General features: G+C 45.6%; 1 protein-coding gene across 1 annotated transcript in view; it reads left to right on the forward strand.

The window, feature by feature from the left end:
- Positions 1-14750, forward strand: part of zgc:101566 (Transmembrane protein 263-B-like) — a 29018-nt gene that overhangs the window by 405 nt on the left and 13863 nt on the right. The window contains exon 2 of the mRNA XM_067235169.1: positions 429-531. Coding sequence (XP_067091270.1) covers positions 429-531 — 103 coding nt within the window. The remainder of the gene's footprint in view (positions 1-428; positions 532-14750) is intronic.

The raw sequence follows: 14750 nt of genomic DNA on the forward strand, positions 1-14750 counted from the left end.
GAATTACTAACTACTAGTAACCTCTGCTCACAGCCACAACAAATAATTACAGATCATGATGCTGCCTAGTTTAAATTGTTTACATATCTGAGGAAACCTGACACGTTGTCACTTAGGTATCGTTCCTGCTGTCTTTTGTAGGGTGTCAGTGTGGTGATATGATTATTATTTTTGCCTTGCGTCAACAACTGCAGATTATAAAAATCTTCTCAAACACAGCAAACTGCAGATCAATTGACCATAACAAACATTTGTTCCAACTGTGTCTTCAAACTTTAATCCCCATATCCTTTGACCATACTCACATTATAACAGCATTGTGTCACAGTAGGTAATTAGGCCATGATGTGTTGCCACTGTAAAACAACCCAACTATTAGAATCTAATGCAAACTGAGAAAATAGCATTACATTCTCTCTTTTTTGCAGGTTCCCAACACAGAGAACGAGGTGGTTGAAGAAGCTTGCTCCTCCGAGGTGGACTCCAACCAGGAGGAGATTCCACCATACCTCCGTGAGGAGCCCCCAGAGGGTGAGAACAGCTGCAGTCAAACTCTGTGAGAGGTGGAGGGGAGAAAGGCACTAGTAGCATGGGAAACATTCAAGTACAATTTTTGTACCTGTTGGGTCCCACCCCCCTCCTAAATGTAAACACTGACCCATCAATACTTTGTACCTCTGTCCATCCTCCATCCATGACCCTCTGTCCAGAGACAACTGAGCTCGTATTCTCTTCCCTCTCAATCTTTTTCATTGGTTTTGATAGCTGCATGCAGTATTGCTTGATAGAATACACATGAGCCTGAATTTTTGTGTTATTGACACAAAATGAGTCACCAGTGCAAGTCATACAGTGTATGCCAATGCTTCTGTCAAATGACACACACGACAGTCTGTGTTACGTGAGTAAAAGCCTGGGCCCAGACAGCATGGAGAGATAAAGTGTCTGAAGGTGCAGTGTGGTCTTGTAGCCTACAGAGGGACATGTAACACCAGTGTTTTCTTGTTAGTTCATGTTTATGAAACAGGCTCTCAGATAGTGCTGTGGCAGAGGGCAGTGTAGCCTGTATCAGGACAGTGATTGGTTGGAACCAACTACCTTAACGAGCTAAACATGTAACTAACCTGATTTAGCTTGTCAGCCAGTTAATTATTAGAATCAGGTGTATTGAATTGTAGTTGGAGCAAAGGCTTACTGGATGGTTCTGTAGCTCTCCAGGAGCAGGCTTGGAGGCCACTGACCCAGGCGTAGTAGTATTTATAAATACAAGTTTGGTCATAAAACACTGTCAGGAATACAGCAATACTGTATAGAATCAGCCATAATTTGTTGGTACTCTGGGTTTGGGTCGTGCATTTAACATACGTTTTATTTAGACGATCACACACCTGTCTCTGTTATTCGTAATAGTCACGAACAACTAGTCTCTAGAATTTTCCTCTCAACTCCTTTGGCCTGCATGAGCTGACCTCGTCCTGGTTATACGCTAGGCAAGCATGGAATCATTCGTTTAGATATGTCATTGCTGCTATTTATATTTATATTGTGTGTTAACTTTCTCTTCAAGTATTTTGTAACTGAACACAGAGTTACCTGAAAGCTTGAATTTCCATCATGGTTAATAAAAAGAACTGAATTGTTGGGTCCATTTGTCAAAGTGGCCTTGCACTAATGCAGGTAGCAGCAGCCAACCACCTCAAGATTGCAACTACTAGGCTGCAGAAAGGGAGCAGTAAAATAGGCTTTGGAGACAGTGAGGAGACATAAAAGAGAATATGAATATAAACGCCTTCTTCCTCTTGACAGGACTTTTTTTTAAAGGCCTACCTCTCTTTTACTACTCTCTTTTACTACAAAGACACTAGGTGATGCTCTTTCGGCATAAACAAATGCTATTTTTGGTCAAGGACTAGGAAATTACGGTAATTCATTTCACCTGTACAGTCGTGTGCCCGTCTTCAACCCTAAGTTGTTAGTGTTTTGTGGTGTTTAAAAACATGCTTTTATGTAGATTCTAGATTGTTTACCTCCCCTTGTAATTAACCAGACTGTAATTAACCACATTGTCCATCTCCATTGCATAAACCCATACACAAGCCAACCTCTTGACCTAGCTTGGACTTTATGTAATAAGATGTTGCTGTTTACTAGGCCTCATGACTGTGTAATATAGCAGTCAGACCACATCTTTACCTGTCAGAGAAGCTCAGGGCCAGATCATTCAGCTGAAACTGTTAAAGATCCTGTAAAGTAAATTCCATGTTTTGCTTCTAAGTACATTATATACATGTGAAATTAGTTCCTGAAAGCATGTGCAAAGCACAAAAACTTTGTCGGACTGAAATGTGGAGTTAGACCGAAGAACAGTTTCTCTTCCGTTTCAGATCAGGTTTTAATGGGCGGAGCCAAAAAATGCCCTATCTACGTCATTTCGCCCCATCTACGTCAGATCACTGAATGTCTCCTCCTGCTGTACTGTTATTGTAGCTTACATCAGCTAGCTAGCTAGCTTCTGTATCACTCCCACCACCCGCAACTGCATCTTCCCTCCAGAAGAACTCCAGATGCGCTGCAACGCCATTTAAGTTCCCTGTTGATAATGAAAGGAAAAATAGGTGGATAGATTTTGTGAAGAGCCACGCTCATGGAAAGCTTCGGATAAACTCCAACAGCCGCCTCTGCGCCAGTGACCATTTCACGGCGGACAGTTTTAACATGGACCAGAGACAGACGGGTTCACCAACGCACGGTTTCTCTTGCAGCGCGGAGCCGTACCGAGCATCGCCCCCCCGGCCGTTCATCCTCCGGTCGCACCTGGACCATCCACCGCCGCCTGCAGTTCATCACTCAGTTCTGTGTGCTTGTTATAATTATACTAGATAACTTTTCCAGAGGTATCTCTGCTATAATTAGTGCAAACCGCTAACTTGATATTAGCCTACTCTGTGTAAAATGATGGTATTTTGGTGAAATGGTAGCTAATGTGCTAAAAGTAGTTGGAGAGCTCACTGTCTGCTGTCTCTGCTGTAAATGTTTACTCTTGTGTTACAGCTCAGGGGAATATTTCATTTATATGCATCTGTATGTTTCACTCATTGAACAAATACATTGTAATTCTATACTGTTTTGTTCGGCTTGACATAGCGTCCATTAGGTTCATAGGTAGCTTACTTGAGAAGGCGGCGCCTTCCAGGGAGGGGGCCGAGCTTCAGCTCCATCAGGCGACACGCCCCCCCAGTCTCGAACAGAGAAGACTGCTGATTTTCTTACGATTTCAAAGCCTAATTTAACATACTTGTCTGTGTTTTTTTTTTTCATTCCAATTTGGATGGGTAGTTAATAACACATTATTCTGTGGTGTGGTGAACTTGAAACTCGTTTTTAATTCCACTTTACAAGATCTTTAAAACAGTTTGAATGCATGTCATCAAATGACCACCAGGGCATCTCTGAACACAGAGTTTCATCATTTCAGCTGAGATCAGCAGAACAGAGGATGGCTCATTCGTCCAAACTTCTTGTAAACGTGTTCCTGAAGGGTGCTGCAAAGAATACCATCTGTTATGAGTTATTAATAGGACAAAATGAAAGTTTTATCGACGTGTTTTTTCTCTCGTCTCCTGTCCTGTGTTGTGTTGCATGCTGGTCTCTCCATCATCGTGACAGATCCAGCACACACCAGTGCTGCTGTTTGATGCCGTGTGAAACTGTGATGGATGGACTGTCAGGCCGCAGGCAGCCCTGTGTGGTGTGTGTTTGTGTGTGTGTGTTGGTGTGGTGTCTTGTCTCTCCTGTGTTTCTGCTTGATGTCTTATGAGGACAGCCCTCCCCTTGCCAGCCCTTTGTTCCAGTCACTTGCATCATGGGAGTATTTCCATCCAGTCCCACCCCCTGTCATTATCACACACTAGTAAAGCCTAGATGATTTCAGTGATTACAATTATGGACAATCACAGTGTTGTCAGGGTAATGGTTGTCGTGATTAGCCTGGTGACCTTTACTGAATATTATTTAGCTTTCGTTCATTGCATGATTAGGATCTAAAGCGAAGTAAAATGAGAATGATGGGCCATACAGTGGGTGGCCAGGTTCTACTGTAATACAGTATGGTGGGTTTCCAGGTTCCACTGTAGTATAGAATTGTGGGTTGCCAGGTTCCAGTGTAATAGAATGGTGTGTTGCCAATTTCTACTTTATGCTGCCCATCAGACAGGTGTATTTATTGTACTTGAGGGCTGACTGAGACAATGTGATGTAGTCTCATAGCAGGGCTCCAGACTAACTTTTTTTTACTAGGAGCACAGTAGCCCCTGACTGAAAAATTTAGGAGGGCAAGCAGAACATTTATGGGCCCACCTTCAATCGACCTGCAATGCAATTATTAATGTAACTAGAGAGGGTACCATTTCTGTGGAAATTGTGGGGTGTGCTTGTGTCGGTTGCAGATGGGTCAGTTTTTTTACTGATATTTTTACAACTGATATACAGCGGCGCTAGCCTGGCTCTGCCCTCCTACGTACTTCCGCTCAATTTAGATTTTGCTTCGGTACTAGGTCTGGGATTTCGGTGTATTAGTCGGTTTTCAGAAACACATTTTTTGTAGGTCCAATCAGCGAACAGAGGGAGTGGCTGAGAATGATGACGTTGATGTTGTGCATTAGTTTGAGTTGTAATTCAGTAATGGCGGCGGAGAAAGATGCGAGCGAAGCTATTTGGTCTGTTGTGGCAACACTGCCGAATATCCATAAGTTAAAGCCGGAGCAAGAACAATACTTGCTGAGTTTTGTTGGTGTCCATGATGTTGTGACCCTCCTCCCCACGGGATTCGGGAAAAGTTTGATTTTCCAGCTACGGCAGCTAGCTCCGTTACAGTAGTGGTGAAGGAGTTGGCTAAGGCGAACGCTAGCGATTGGTTATGGCAGATCAGAGTGGCTCTGAGCAGATCCAATAGTTTTAAACTTAAACAGAGTACTCGCCTTCAAGGAAGTTAACGCTTGTCAATGGAGCAATCCCAGACCCTCTGTACAAATGAAATGTACGAGAGTCTGGTTAGGACCAGGCTACAGCGGCCTACCACACAAGCTTGAGTTTAAATACATTATTTAATGTGACATTACGTACTGTACATGCAAGTCTTAGCTTAAATGACTTAAATGTATGATGTGCTTGTCGATCAGTCCTCCTACGCCACGACACGATCGTTGCTGAGCAACAGCGCAAACACAGGCCATACAGTAGCAACGCTAGTGCTAAATAAGTATTTAGCTGCTCGGCTCCATGACGCCGGGTAAAGGCCGATATATGCTTCTGCTTTTTTAGAAAAACTGACACATGGGAACGCCCTCGTCTCCGTGGAACGCCCTCTATGAGCTCTCCGTCAGCCCTCGGAGAGCCCCGGAGAGCTCGACGTGCACCTCCTGAATTTTCTAACTATCCGTCGTAATTTCGGAGAGCGACGGAGAGCTACAGAGACCTCCTTGGCTGTGATTGGTCAGTATTAAGAACCGCTTGCGTCAGGGGCGGGGTTGCCGTGATAAACAGTACGAACAGAATCCTTTGACCGCCATTGCTGTAAGTTTTCACAATTCATATTTCAGCTAAACAGTACATGTAAATCAGCATCTGAATTAAAATGTGACGAGAAATGGGCAGAGTAGTTGCTGAAATGGCTAATTTGTAAATTTGCTCCGACTTCTCGATAACCTAGGTAAATAAACACTCCACGATGACTTACAAAAAAACGTTGCGCCACCTACTCTTCTGGCGGTGAATTGTTTTCAGCACCCACAGCCTACGGAGAACCATAAACGAAGTCTATCCGTCCGTATCCTTGCGTATCCGTGCGCCCGCCCATCCGTAAACGGAGACGCAGAAGCATATTTCGGCCTTAAGAAGGGCTCGTGAGACTGCTCACCAAATGAACGAAGGGGAACCCACTTGTCTGGCAGATTAAGACATGTTCGTACCTAGCGAAAAATAGCCTCAACTTTCCAAGGCTTTTAGCTAGGTTTATAGGTTGCTAGCGAAAAGTAGCCTCAACTTTCCTAGACTTTTTGCTACGGTACTAATGCTGAGGGCTCGCTGATATCGCTCTTACTAGAACCTGTGTGTCGTTGCTAACGTGTGCTGACGTTGTGCACACCTATTTGTAGGTCACACATGTGAAGTTACAATGCTCGCAATGTCTCAAAAACTGGTCGCAAAATGCGACCATTTGGTCGCAGTCTGCCAAGTTTCGTTTACACGTTTGATATTTACAGTGCTATGGAACAAAACCTAGTTTTTTCAACCCAGTTAAATCAGGACAAACCCAGAACTAGACCAATCCCTAAAAGGACCAAAGCAGTGTAGACCGACCGAGTCAGAACTGACCCATTCAGAACAGGACTTTTCTGTCAGGGGACAGAGAGGTACTATATCCTAAATGAATCCCACTATGAAACAAGCAGAAACACGCTGTTGTTTAGCATGGAAATCTGATGAACTACTTTCTTGGTTACAACAAATGGAATCTCCATGCCCTTACCTGCCACAGTACATTACTTACATTTACATTTATGCATTTAGCAGACACTTTTATCCAAAGCGACTTCCAAGCGAGAGCTTTACAAAAGTGCATAGGTCACTGATCATAACAACGAGATAGCGCTAAACATTGCGAGCAGCCAAAACATGAAGCATACATTGTGAAAAACCAAATAAGTGCCAAAGGGAAGAACCATAAGAGCATGCAGTTAAACAAGTTAATATTTCACAGCGAGTACAATAATTTAAATCTGTTACAACTAACCAACAAGAGCAACAAGTCTCTCAATAAGAGTCATTGTGATCCTGGAGGAAACTAACATCAGGTCCAGCCAAGCATTCCTAAGTGCTGTTGTACTCCTGGAACAAGTGCATCTTGAGCCTTTTCTTGAAGGTGGGGAGACAGTCAGTGTCCCTGATGGAGGTGGGGAGTTGATTCCACCATTGGGGGGCCAGACAGGAGAAGAGCTTGTGTTGGGACCGGGCGCTCTTGAGCAGTGGGACCACCAGACGGTTGTCAGCAGAAGACCGTAGGTGGCGGGTGGGGGTGTAAGGCTGGAGGAGAGACTTGATGTAGTCGGGTGCAGTCCCGTTCACCGCTCGGAAGGTCAGTACCTTGAGTCTTGAATCTGATACGGGCCATGATGGGAAGTGTTACGCGCACGCCTAGTGGCAGGGTGAGAGGGAGGTTGATATTCATTTCTCGGGAGTAACTTTTAAAGATAACACTTTAACCCTTCTCCTGATCTTCCGGATGTTGTAGAGGGTGAATCTACACGACTGAGAGACCGCAGCAATGTGGGCTGTGAGGAAGAGCTCGTCATCCATGGTCATCCCGAGGTTCCTGGCAGAGGATCTAGGGGTCACCGTCGCCGATCCCAGGGTGATTGAGAGATCGTGTGAGATGGAGGGTTTGGCTGGGATGATGAGGAGTTATGTTTTGGCGAGGTTCAGCTGGAGGTGGTGCTTGGTCATCCAGGCGGAGATGTCTGTGAGGTAGGCCTCAATCCTAGCTGAGATCCCCGGATCAGTCGGGGGGAACGACAGGTACAGCGGCGTGTCATCAGCATAGCAGTAGTAGGAGAAGCCATGGGAGGTGATGATTGGACCAAGCGAGGTGGTGTGCAGGGAGAAGAGGAGGGGTCCAAGGACGGAGCCCTGTGGGACCCCAGTGGAGAGCTGGCGGGGGCCTGACACTTTGCCTCCCCAGGAGGCCTGGTAGGATCTTCCCGACAGGTAGGATGAGATCCACTGAAGTGCAGTGCCAGTGATGCCCATCTCAGAAAGTCTGGCGAGCAGGATTTGATGGTTAACCGTATCAAATGCTGCAGAAAGGTCCAGCAAACTGGCAGACTGGAGGGCAGTGGTGACTGACAGGAGGGCAGTTTCTGTGGCGTGGCCAGTCTTGAAGCCCGATTGGTTGGGGTCAAGCAGGTTGTTCTGAGAGAGAAAGTTTGACAGTTGGTTAGATACAGCGTGTTCAATTGTTTTAGAAAAGAAGGGTAGCAGTGATACTGGTCTGTAGTTCTGGAGGACAGCTGGGTTAAGGGAGGGTTTTTTGAGTAGAGGGCTAACTCTGGCCTGTTTGAAGGCAGAGGGGAAAGTGCCGGAAGTAAGAGAGGAGTTAAGGACATGGAGAAGAAAAGTTATGATGGAGGGAGAGATGGTTTGAAAGAGAGGGGAGGCAACTGGATCAAGGGGACAGGAGGTGGGGCGATGAGAGAGAATGAGGTCAGAGACCTCTGCCTCGGACAGGGGAGAGAAAGAGTTTAGACATTTAGTTGGGTCAGTCATAGAGGGTGAGTAGGTAGGAAAGGTGGGTTCAGGGAACCGACTGCTAATGTCAGCAACTTTTTTCTCAAAGAAGGAGGAGAAGTCGTCTGCTGTCAGGGTGGAGGGGTGGGGGGGGGTGTGGAGAAGGTGGAGAAAAGTTTATGAGGGTTTGAGGCAGAGTTAATTTTGTTTAGGAAGTAGTGGGTTTTAGCATCAGTTATGCGGGCAGAGAAGGATTTGAGGAGGGAGTGATACTTATCAAGGTCCAGACCATCTTTAGACTTGCGCCATCTCCTCTCAGCTGCCCGAAGGATGGACCGTTCTTCACGAACAACATCCGTGAGCCAGGGGCAGGAGGGAGAAGATCGTGCAGGCCTGGTTGACAGGGGACAGAGAGTGTCCAGTGATGCAGTTAAAGTGGATAACAGGGTGTTGGTGGCAGTATCAGTGGGGTGGGACATGGATCGTCAATGGGAGGGAGGATGTTACAATGGAGGAGAAATGGGAGGGGGATAGGGAGCGGAGGTTGCGGCGGAAAGTTACGAGGGTAGGGGAGGTAGGAGGAGTTGGAGGGAGAGAGACAGAGAATTGGATGGAGTGATCAGAGATGTGTAGTGGGGTTACAGAGGTTAAGTCAGTGATACCGTTACATGTCAGGATGAGGTTGAGCTGTTTTCCTGCCTGGTGGGTCGCCGGTGTGTTCAGCAGCGTCAGGTCGAAGGAAGTCAGAAGAGACTTGAAGTTGACGGCCTGCGTTCCTTCGAGGTGGATGTTGAAGTCCCCAAGGACTATCAGTGGTGTTCCATCATCCGGGAGGAAGCTGAGGAGCATGTCCAGCTCCTCCACAAAGTCGACTAGCGGCCCTGGTGGGCGATACAGGACAACTAAAAATGCTTTGATAGGATCAGTTAGCATCACATAATGGTGTTCAAATGATTTGGCAGTAACAGAGAGTGGGGTGGATGTGTATTTAATATGAGGGGATAGAAGCAAACCTGTCCCACCACCTCACCCGGTTGAGCGGGGTGAGTGAGAGAACGAGTGGTTGACGGAGAGAGCAGCTGGAGTTGCAGTGTTCTCTGGGCGGATCCATGTCAGTGCAAGGGTGTGCAGAGAAGCATTGGATGCAAACGCCGGGATGAAGTCTGCCTTGTTCACAGCAGACCTATAGAAAGAGAGATGGCAGGTGGAGAAGATCTGGATAGGTGGCTGAGATTAGAAGTGGAACGTATACTTTGTGACATGTCTATGTCTGCGAGTGTTGTAATGAACGGGAATGCTGAAGAAACACATGCTAGCTATGAATATGTTCTAGGTGGAATAGAATACAAATAGGGTGATACTTATCAGAAGAGGTGATCCGCCTCGTAGGCCATCCTCTGTGGACTCCCACAGGTAGACTCCCTGTCTTTGTTTGACGAGTCTTCGTGCGCCGAGGCTGCCACTGCAGTGCTAGCCGCCTTAAATATGCTAACGCACAGTTGACGATGGCCCTAATTATGTAAACAAAGCCAGGGTCTCACTCGGCGGCAAGTACCCTGAAACTCGATCTCTAGCTAGCTACCTATTGACCAATTTAGCTGCTATACCCTTACCCTCTGTCCCTGAGACAAAGTTTTAGCTAAACACAAATGAATGAAACAAACTCTGCTTACTTACAGTCAAGATGGCAGTCACGAAGTACACTCAGTAAGACACTATTGGCTCTGAATCTGATTACAGAAGTCAGGGCTATTTAACCAAATTCTACAATGGCCCTAATTATGTAAACAAAGCCAGGGTCTCACTCGGCGGCAAGTACCCTGATACCTATTGACCAATTTAGCTGCTATACCCTTACCCTCTGTCCTTGAGACAAAGTTTTTGCTAAACACAAATGAATGAAACAAACTCTGGTTACTTACAGTCAACTTCATACAAACACTAATACACTTACACACAAATGCATACGTACACATACCTCTATGCACACACACCTCTGTGTTCACTCACACACATGCAAACCCTTTATGTCCACATGAACGCACCCTCCACTTAACCCTTGTGTTATCTTCGGGTCATTCTGACCCATTAGTCATTGTGACCCACCGTCGTATTGCGACAAATTTACCACATACAAAAACAAAGTGAAGCCTTTTCTTTTAACTGTTGGGCTGTCTCAGACCCCCCACATTGCAAAGAAAATTATTTTTATTTGTTTTTGTATTGGGTAAACACAACGATGGTTCGTTATGAACCTTTGGGTCATGTGACCCGAAGGCAGCACAAGGGTTAAGTCTACACACACACACACACAGTGCGGGCACACAAGACAATCCCATACACACATAAATACACACACCACTCAAAGCAAAGAGAGAATTAGATTTACCTCCATGGACTGTGTGATATTGTCAGACCCTGTGATTCTATGACAGAACATGCCTGGATGCCATCTGGAACTGTCTTCCCATCTCTGTCCCTCTCTCTCTCTCTCTCACCCTGTCTCCCTCTGTATCTTCCGGTAGGTCTCACTTTCCATTAGTTTCAGCTCAGTGCTTCCTAAGCTCACTGGAGATGTTTATCCAGCCATGAAATGCAGCGTCATGCTGTGAGTTTATACTGTGTCTGGTACAGGGGACCAGCCAGTCAGACCAGCCATTCAGACTAGCCAGATACACCAGCCTGATAGACTAGCAATATACACCAGCTTGTCGGACCAGCCTGCCACTTCCCAGAATGTTTTACCAAAGAGAAAAGAGGGATTAGCACTTGACTACATCAGCCTTGATCTTCTTCTGGTCCTTAGTCCAGGCTATGAGTGAACCTAGGGCAGATCCTCAGTGCTCAGATAGACAGTATGGTGAGGTTTTGTTTGTACACCACTACCAACATGATTATCCTGCATACTCTTTTGTAAGATTGCAGTGTGGAGTATTATTGGTATGTGTCATGGCTGGGGGTGATGGGAAGAGCCATGATGTGGCTGGTTATTATGTTGTGAAAGAGAGGAATGAGAGGTGAAGAAGGGAAGATGTTGGAAGTGTTGCTGACTATGTTAGCATCAGATGCTGACAGGCTGCACAGACAGGCTTTAGTGAAGACATCCAAGGGAATGGAGTTTTAAAATGTCCATGTTAAATCCACCTCAGGGACCCCTGTCAGCACACAGGACTAAGATGCCAGGAGGCATTTTAAACAAACAAGAAAAACAACGTTTGCTGTCTATTGAAGAAAGAGAGAGAGTGAAAGAGAGAAGATACGAACGTCTTCCTCTGATTTGTCAAATGCCAAGCATTTAGGCTTAAGATAAAGAGGAACGGCAAGCTGCTCCTGTAGTGGTTATTTTTCACATCCAATTATTTTCCCCTGCGGTGTGATTTCCTGTTATCATCTGGCCTGTATTCTATCAGAGAGGATAAACAATGCTGGAGAGATGACAGTATCACACATACCTGTCTCTCTCTCTCTCTCTCTCTCTCTCGCCCCCCCTTTCTCTGCCTCTGTCTCTCTTGCTCTCTTTCTATCTCTCTCTGTCTTACTTTTTTCTTGTGCTGTCTCTCTTAAGAACAATGAAAATCAGCAGGGATTCAGCTTGCCATCTGCACTGATATTTACACATTTTGACACCAACTTTTCCAGCTCTTCCCACCTCTCTCTATTCTTCAACACAAACTTTGGACTTACACTTAACACCAACAGTCCCACCCATATCATGCTGTACCTATTGACAGAAGGTTACACAGCATAGAAGAAGCCTGAATATTGAAGCAGTGAGATGATATTCATGACCTAGTCTCTCAAACCATGGCAGCGTGTTGAATGGGCCTGTCTGGTCCAGGGGGGCTGTTTCCCGGAGCCTCCAGAGAGCCTTTGTGTGCCCCAGGTGAGGACAAATTAAAGACATAAATCAAAGCTAGCTGGGGACAGTGCGAGCAGGGAGCTTAAAGGGGCGATACGGTTTGTGAAAGACAGCGTGAGGGATTAGCTGGGGCTAAGCCTAAAATGTGCACAAGTACGAGCACAGACAGGCATGCTGACACACATGCACATACAGACACATGCACTAGGCACACACGCATGCACACACATGCACACTTACATGCAGTCACACAGATATACAAACACTTGCATGTAGAAACGCACAGACACACACTCACAGACTCACACACACACACATAGAACAGACACACGTAAGCGTACGAACATTATCACCAACTTGTTAAAAACTCGCTCCAGGGTTCTATTCAGTCCGACTGGGAATCCTCAGTGTTTCTCAGCCATATGGCGGCGTCACAAGGACACAGTTGAGAGGAATGTCTTGGCTCTGAGCTCTGCTCTCGACTCAGAGCCAGCTCGGGGGACACAAGGCCAACACAACAAAACATGACTGTCTCTGTTGAATTATTGAAAATCAGTTTTCACCCCTTCCCTTCTCACCTGGCGTCTGATGAGCCCAGGTGTAGCGCCATGCATTATTCATGTACTTACCCTGGAAATAGAAGAGGTCTCTAAAATGGAGATTAGGTTGCATTGAAAGTTGTTTTTTGTTCAAGGTTTTTGACTGTGATCTGTGATGTTTGGTTCAGGTTATGCTGCTACTACTCTCTTGGTTACGACCAAAGGATAGCCTTACTTGCCATAGAACATTACTTTGATCACACAGACAAACATACAGACACACTCATGCGTACACACACACACTCACACAACACACGGATATCTACCTGTCCAAGAGTTATTCATACATCCTGTAATAAACAGTGTCATTGGTTGGTCTCTGCCTCCGGCTTTGAAGGCTGCCTTGGAAACAGCTCCATGCCTTCACATACACACTCACGCACTAGGGGTGGGAATCTTTTGGTACCTCACGATTCGATTCAAATCGATTCTTGGGGTCACGATTTGATTAAAAATCAATTCACGATTAAAATTTTCTATATATACATATATCAATAAATAAATAAAAACATAAAAAACGAACAAAAAAACCCCAGATTTTCTACATTTGTGAATCGATGTGAATCGCTAGAAGACTGAATCGCGATTCAAATGTGAATCGATTTTTTCCCCTATCACGGACCCACGATTGCACACACCCACATCACACAGTCCCACACACATACAGGACACACACACACAGCAGATGTAGTCACCCACAGTAGCACACTTACACACAACATACCCCAGCCACACACAGTAGCACTCACTTTAACTTTTGATGGAGACAGATGGCCTTCTGTCAGTGAAGCACAAACTCACGTTTATTTTCCTGCTGACTGTCAGGGACAGGCACTGGTGCACTGTAGACCATAGCTAATTATACATTTCCCTGAGCACTGGACAGGTTTTTTGTCGTGAATGTAGTTTGGGCAAGAAAGAGAATCCATAGATAGATAGATACAGCATCAGAACTACGTTACCAGTCTATGACTGTCCTCAGTATCTGCCTAGGGTTAGGTCACCCTTTCCTCCCCCTCCCCCTAAACCGCCCCAATCATCGGACTAAATGTTCATCTTTTATGGGGAGACTGACACAGAACTGTCTGACTCAATCCCATGACCCGCTTACAGGAGGAGAAAGCAAATGTTGTTCTTCCTCATAACATTAATGGGCTTTAAAAACAACAGCTGCAGTGACATGGGCTTCATGTCCCTCTGGATTAGCAAACTAGGCCATCCTCCCAATGACATACTCTCTACTTCCTGTCTGGATGATAGACCACGTTATCTATTTCCCCTCTGGATGATAGACCACATTCTCTATTTCCTGTCAGTGGATGATAAACCACCTTCTCTATTTCCTGTCTGTGGGTGATAGACCATCTTCTCTCTTTCCTGTCTGGATGATAGACTAGGTTCTCTATTTCCTGTCTAAATGATATATCACATTCTCTATTTCCTGTCTGGGTGATAGAGCTTGTTCTCTACTTCCTGTCTAGATGATAACACATGTTCTCTACTTCCTGTCTGGATGATAGAACATGTTCTCTACTTCCTGTCAATGGATGATAGACATGATAGAGCATGTTCTGCACTTCCTGTCTGGACATTCTCTCCTGTCTGTGGAAGGCCTATCTGTGGAGCACCATGATAGAATCAGAGCCTTAAAAAACAGTCCATTCATGGTGCTGTCCCATAGTCCTGTCAGTGAAAAGCTATTTTGATGCCTCCATGCTAGCTTTCAGCCTGACTAGACTACAGGTTCCAAAGGAAGCCTCTGCGCTTTTTATGTGAACAAACATTTATTCATGACGTCCTCTCTTGTCAACCTCTTGTCCCTATGGCTCTGGGTCCTTTGTGTTGGTGTACACCGCTCTGCTGCTGATAATAGCCTTCAACCCAGGGGCAGAGCAATAGTCTTAACTGTTTTTTCACTGACTGTCTGGCTACCTAGCTGGTTGTTTGTTTTGTTTGCTGCCTTTTTGTCAGCTTGCTGTTTGGGTAACTGGCTGACTGACTGTGACTGACTG

Source organism: Osmerus mordax, chromosome 4 (genome assembly GCF_038355195.1).
Source record: "Osmerus mordax isolate fOsmMor3 chromosome 4, fOsmMor3.pri, whole genome shotgun sequence".
Classification (NCBI taxonomy): Eukaryota; Metazoa; Chordata; class Actinopteri; order Osmeriformes; family Osmeridae; genus Osmerus; species Osmerus mordax.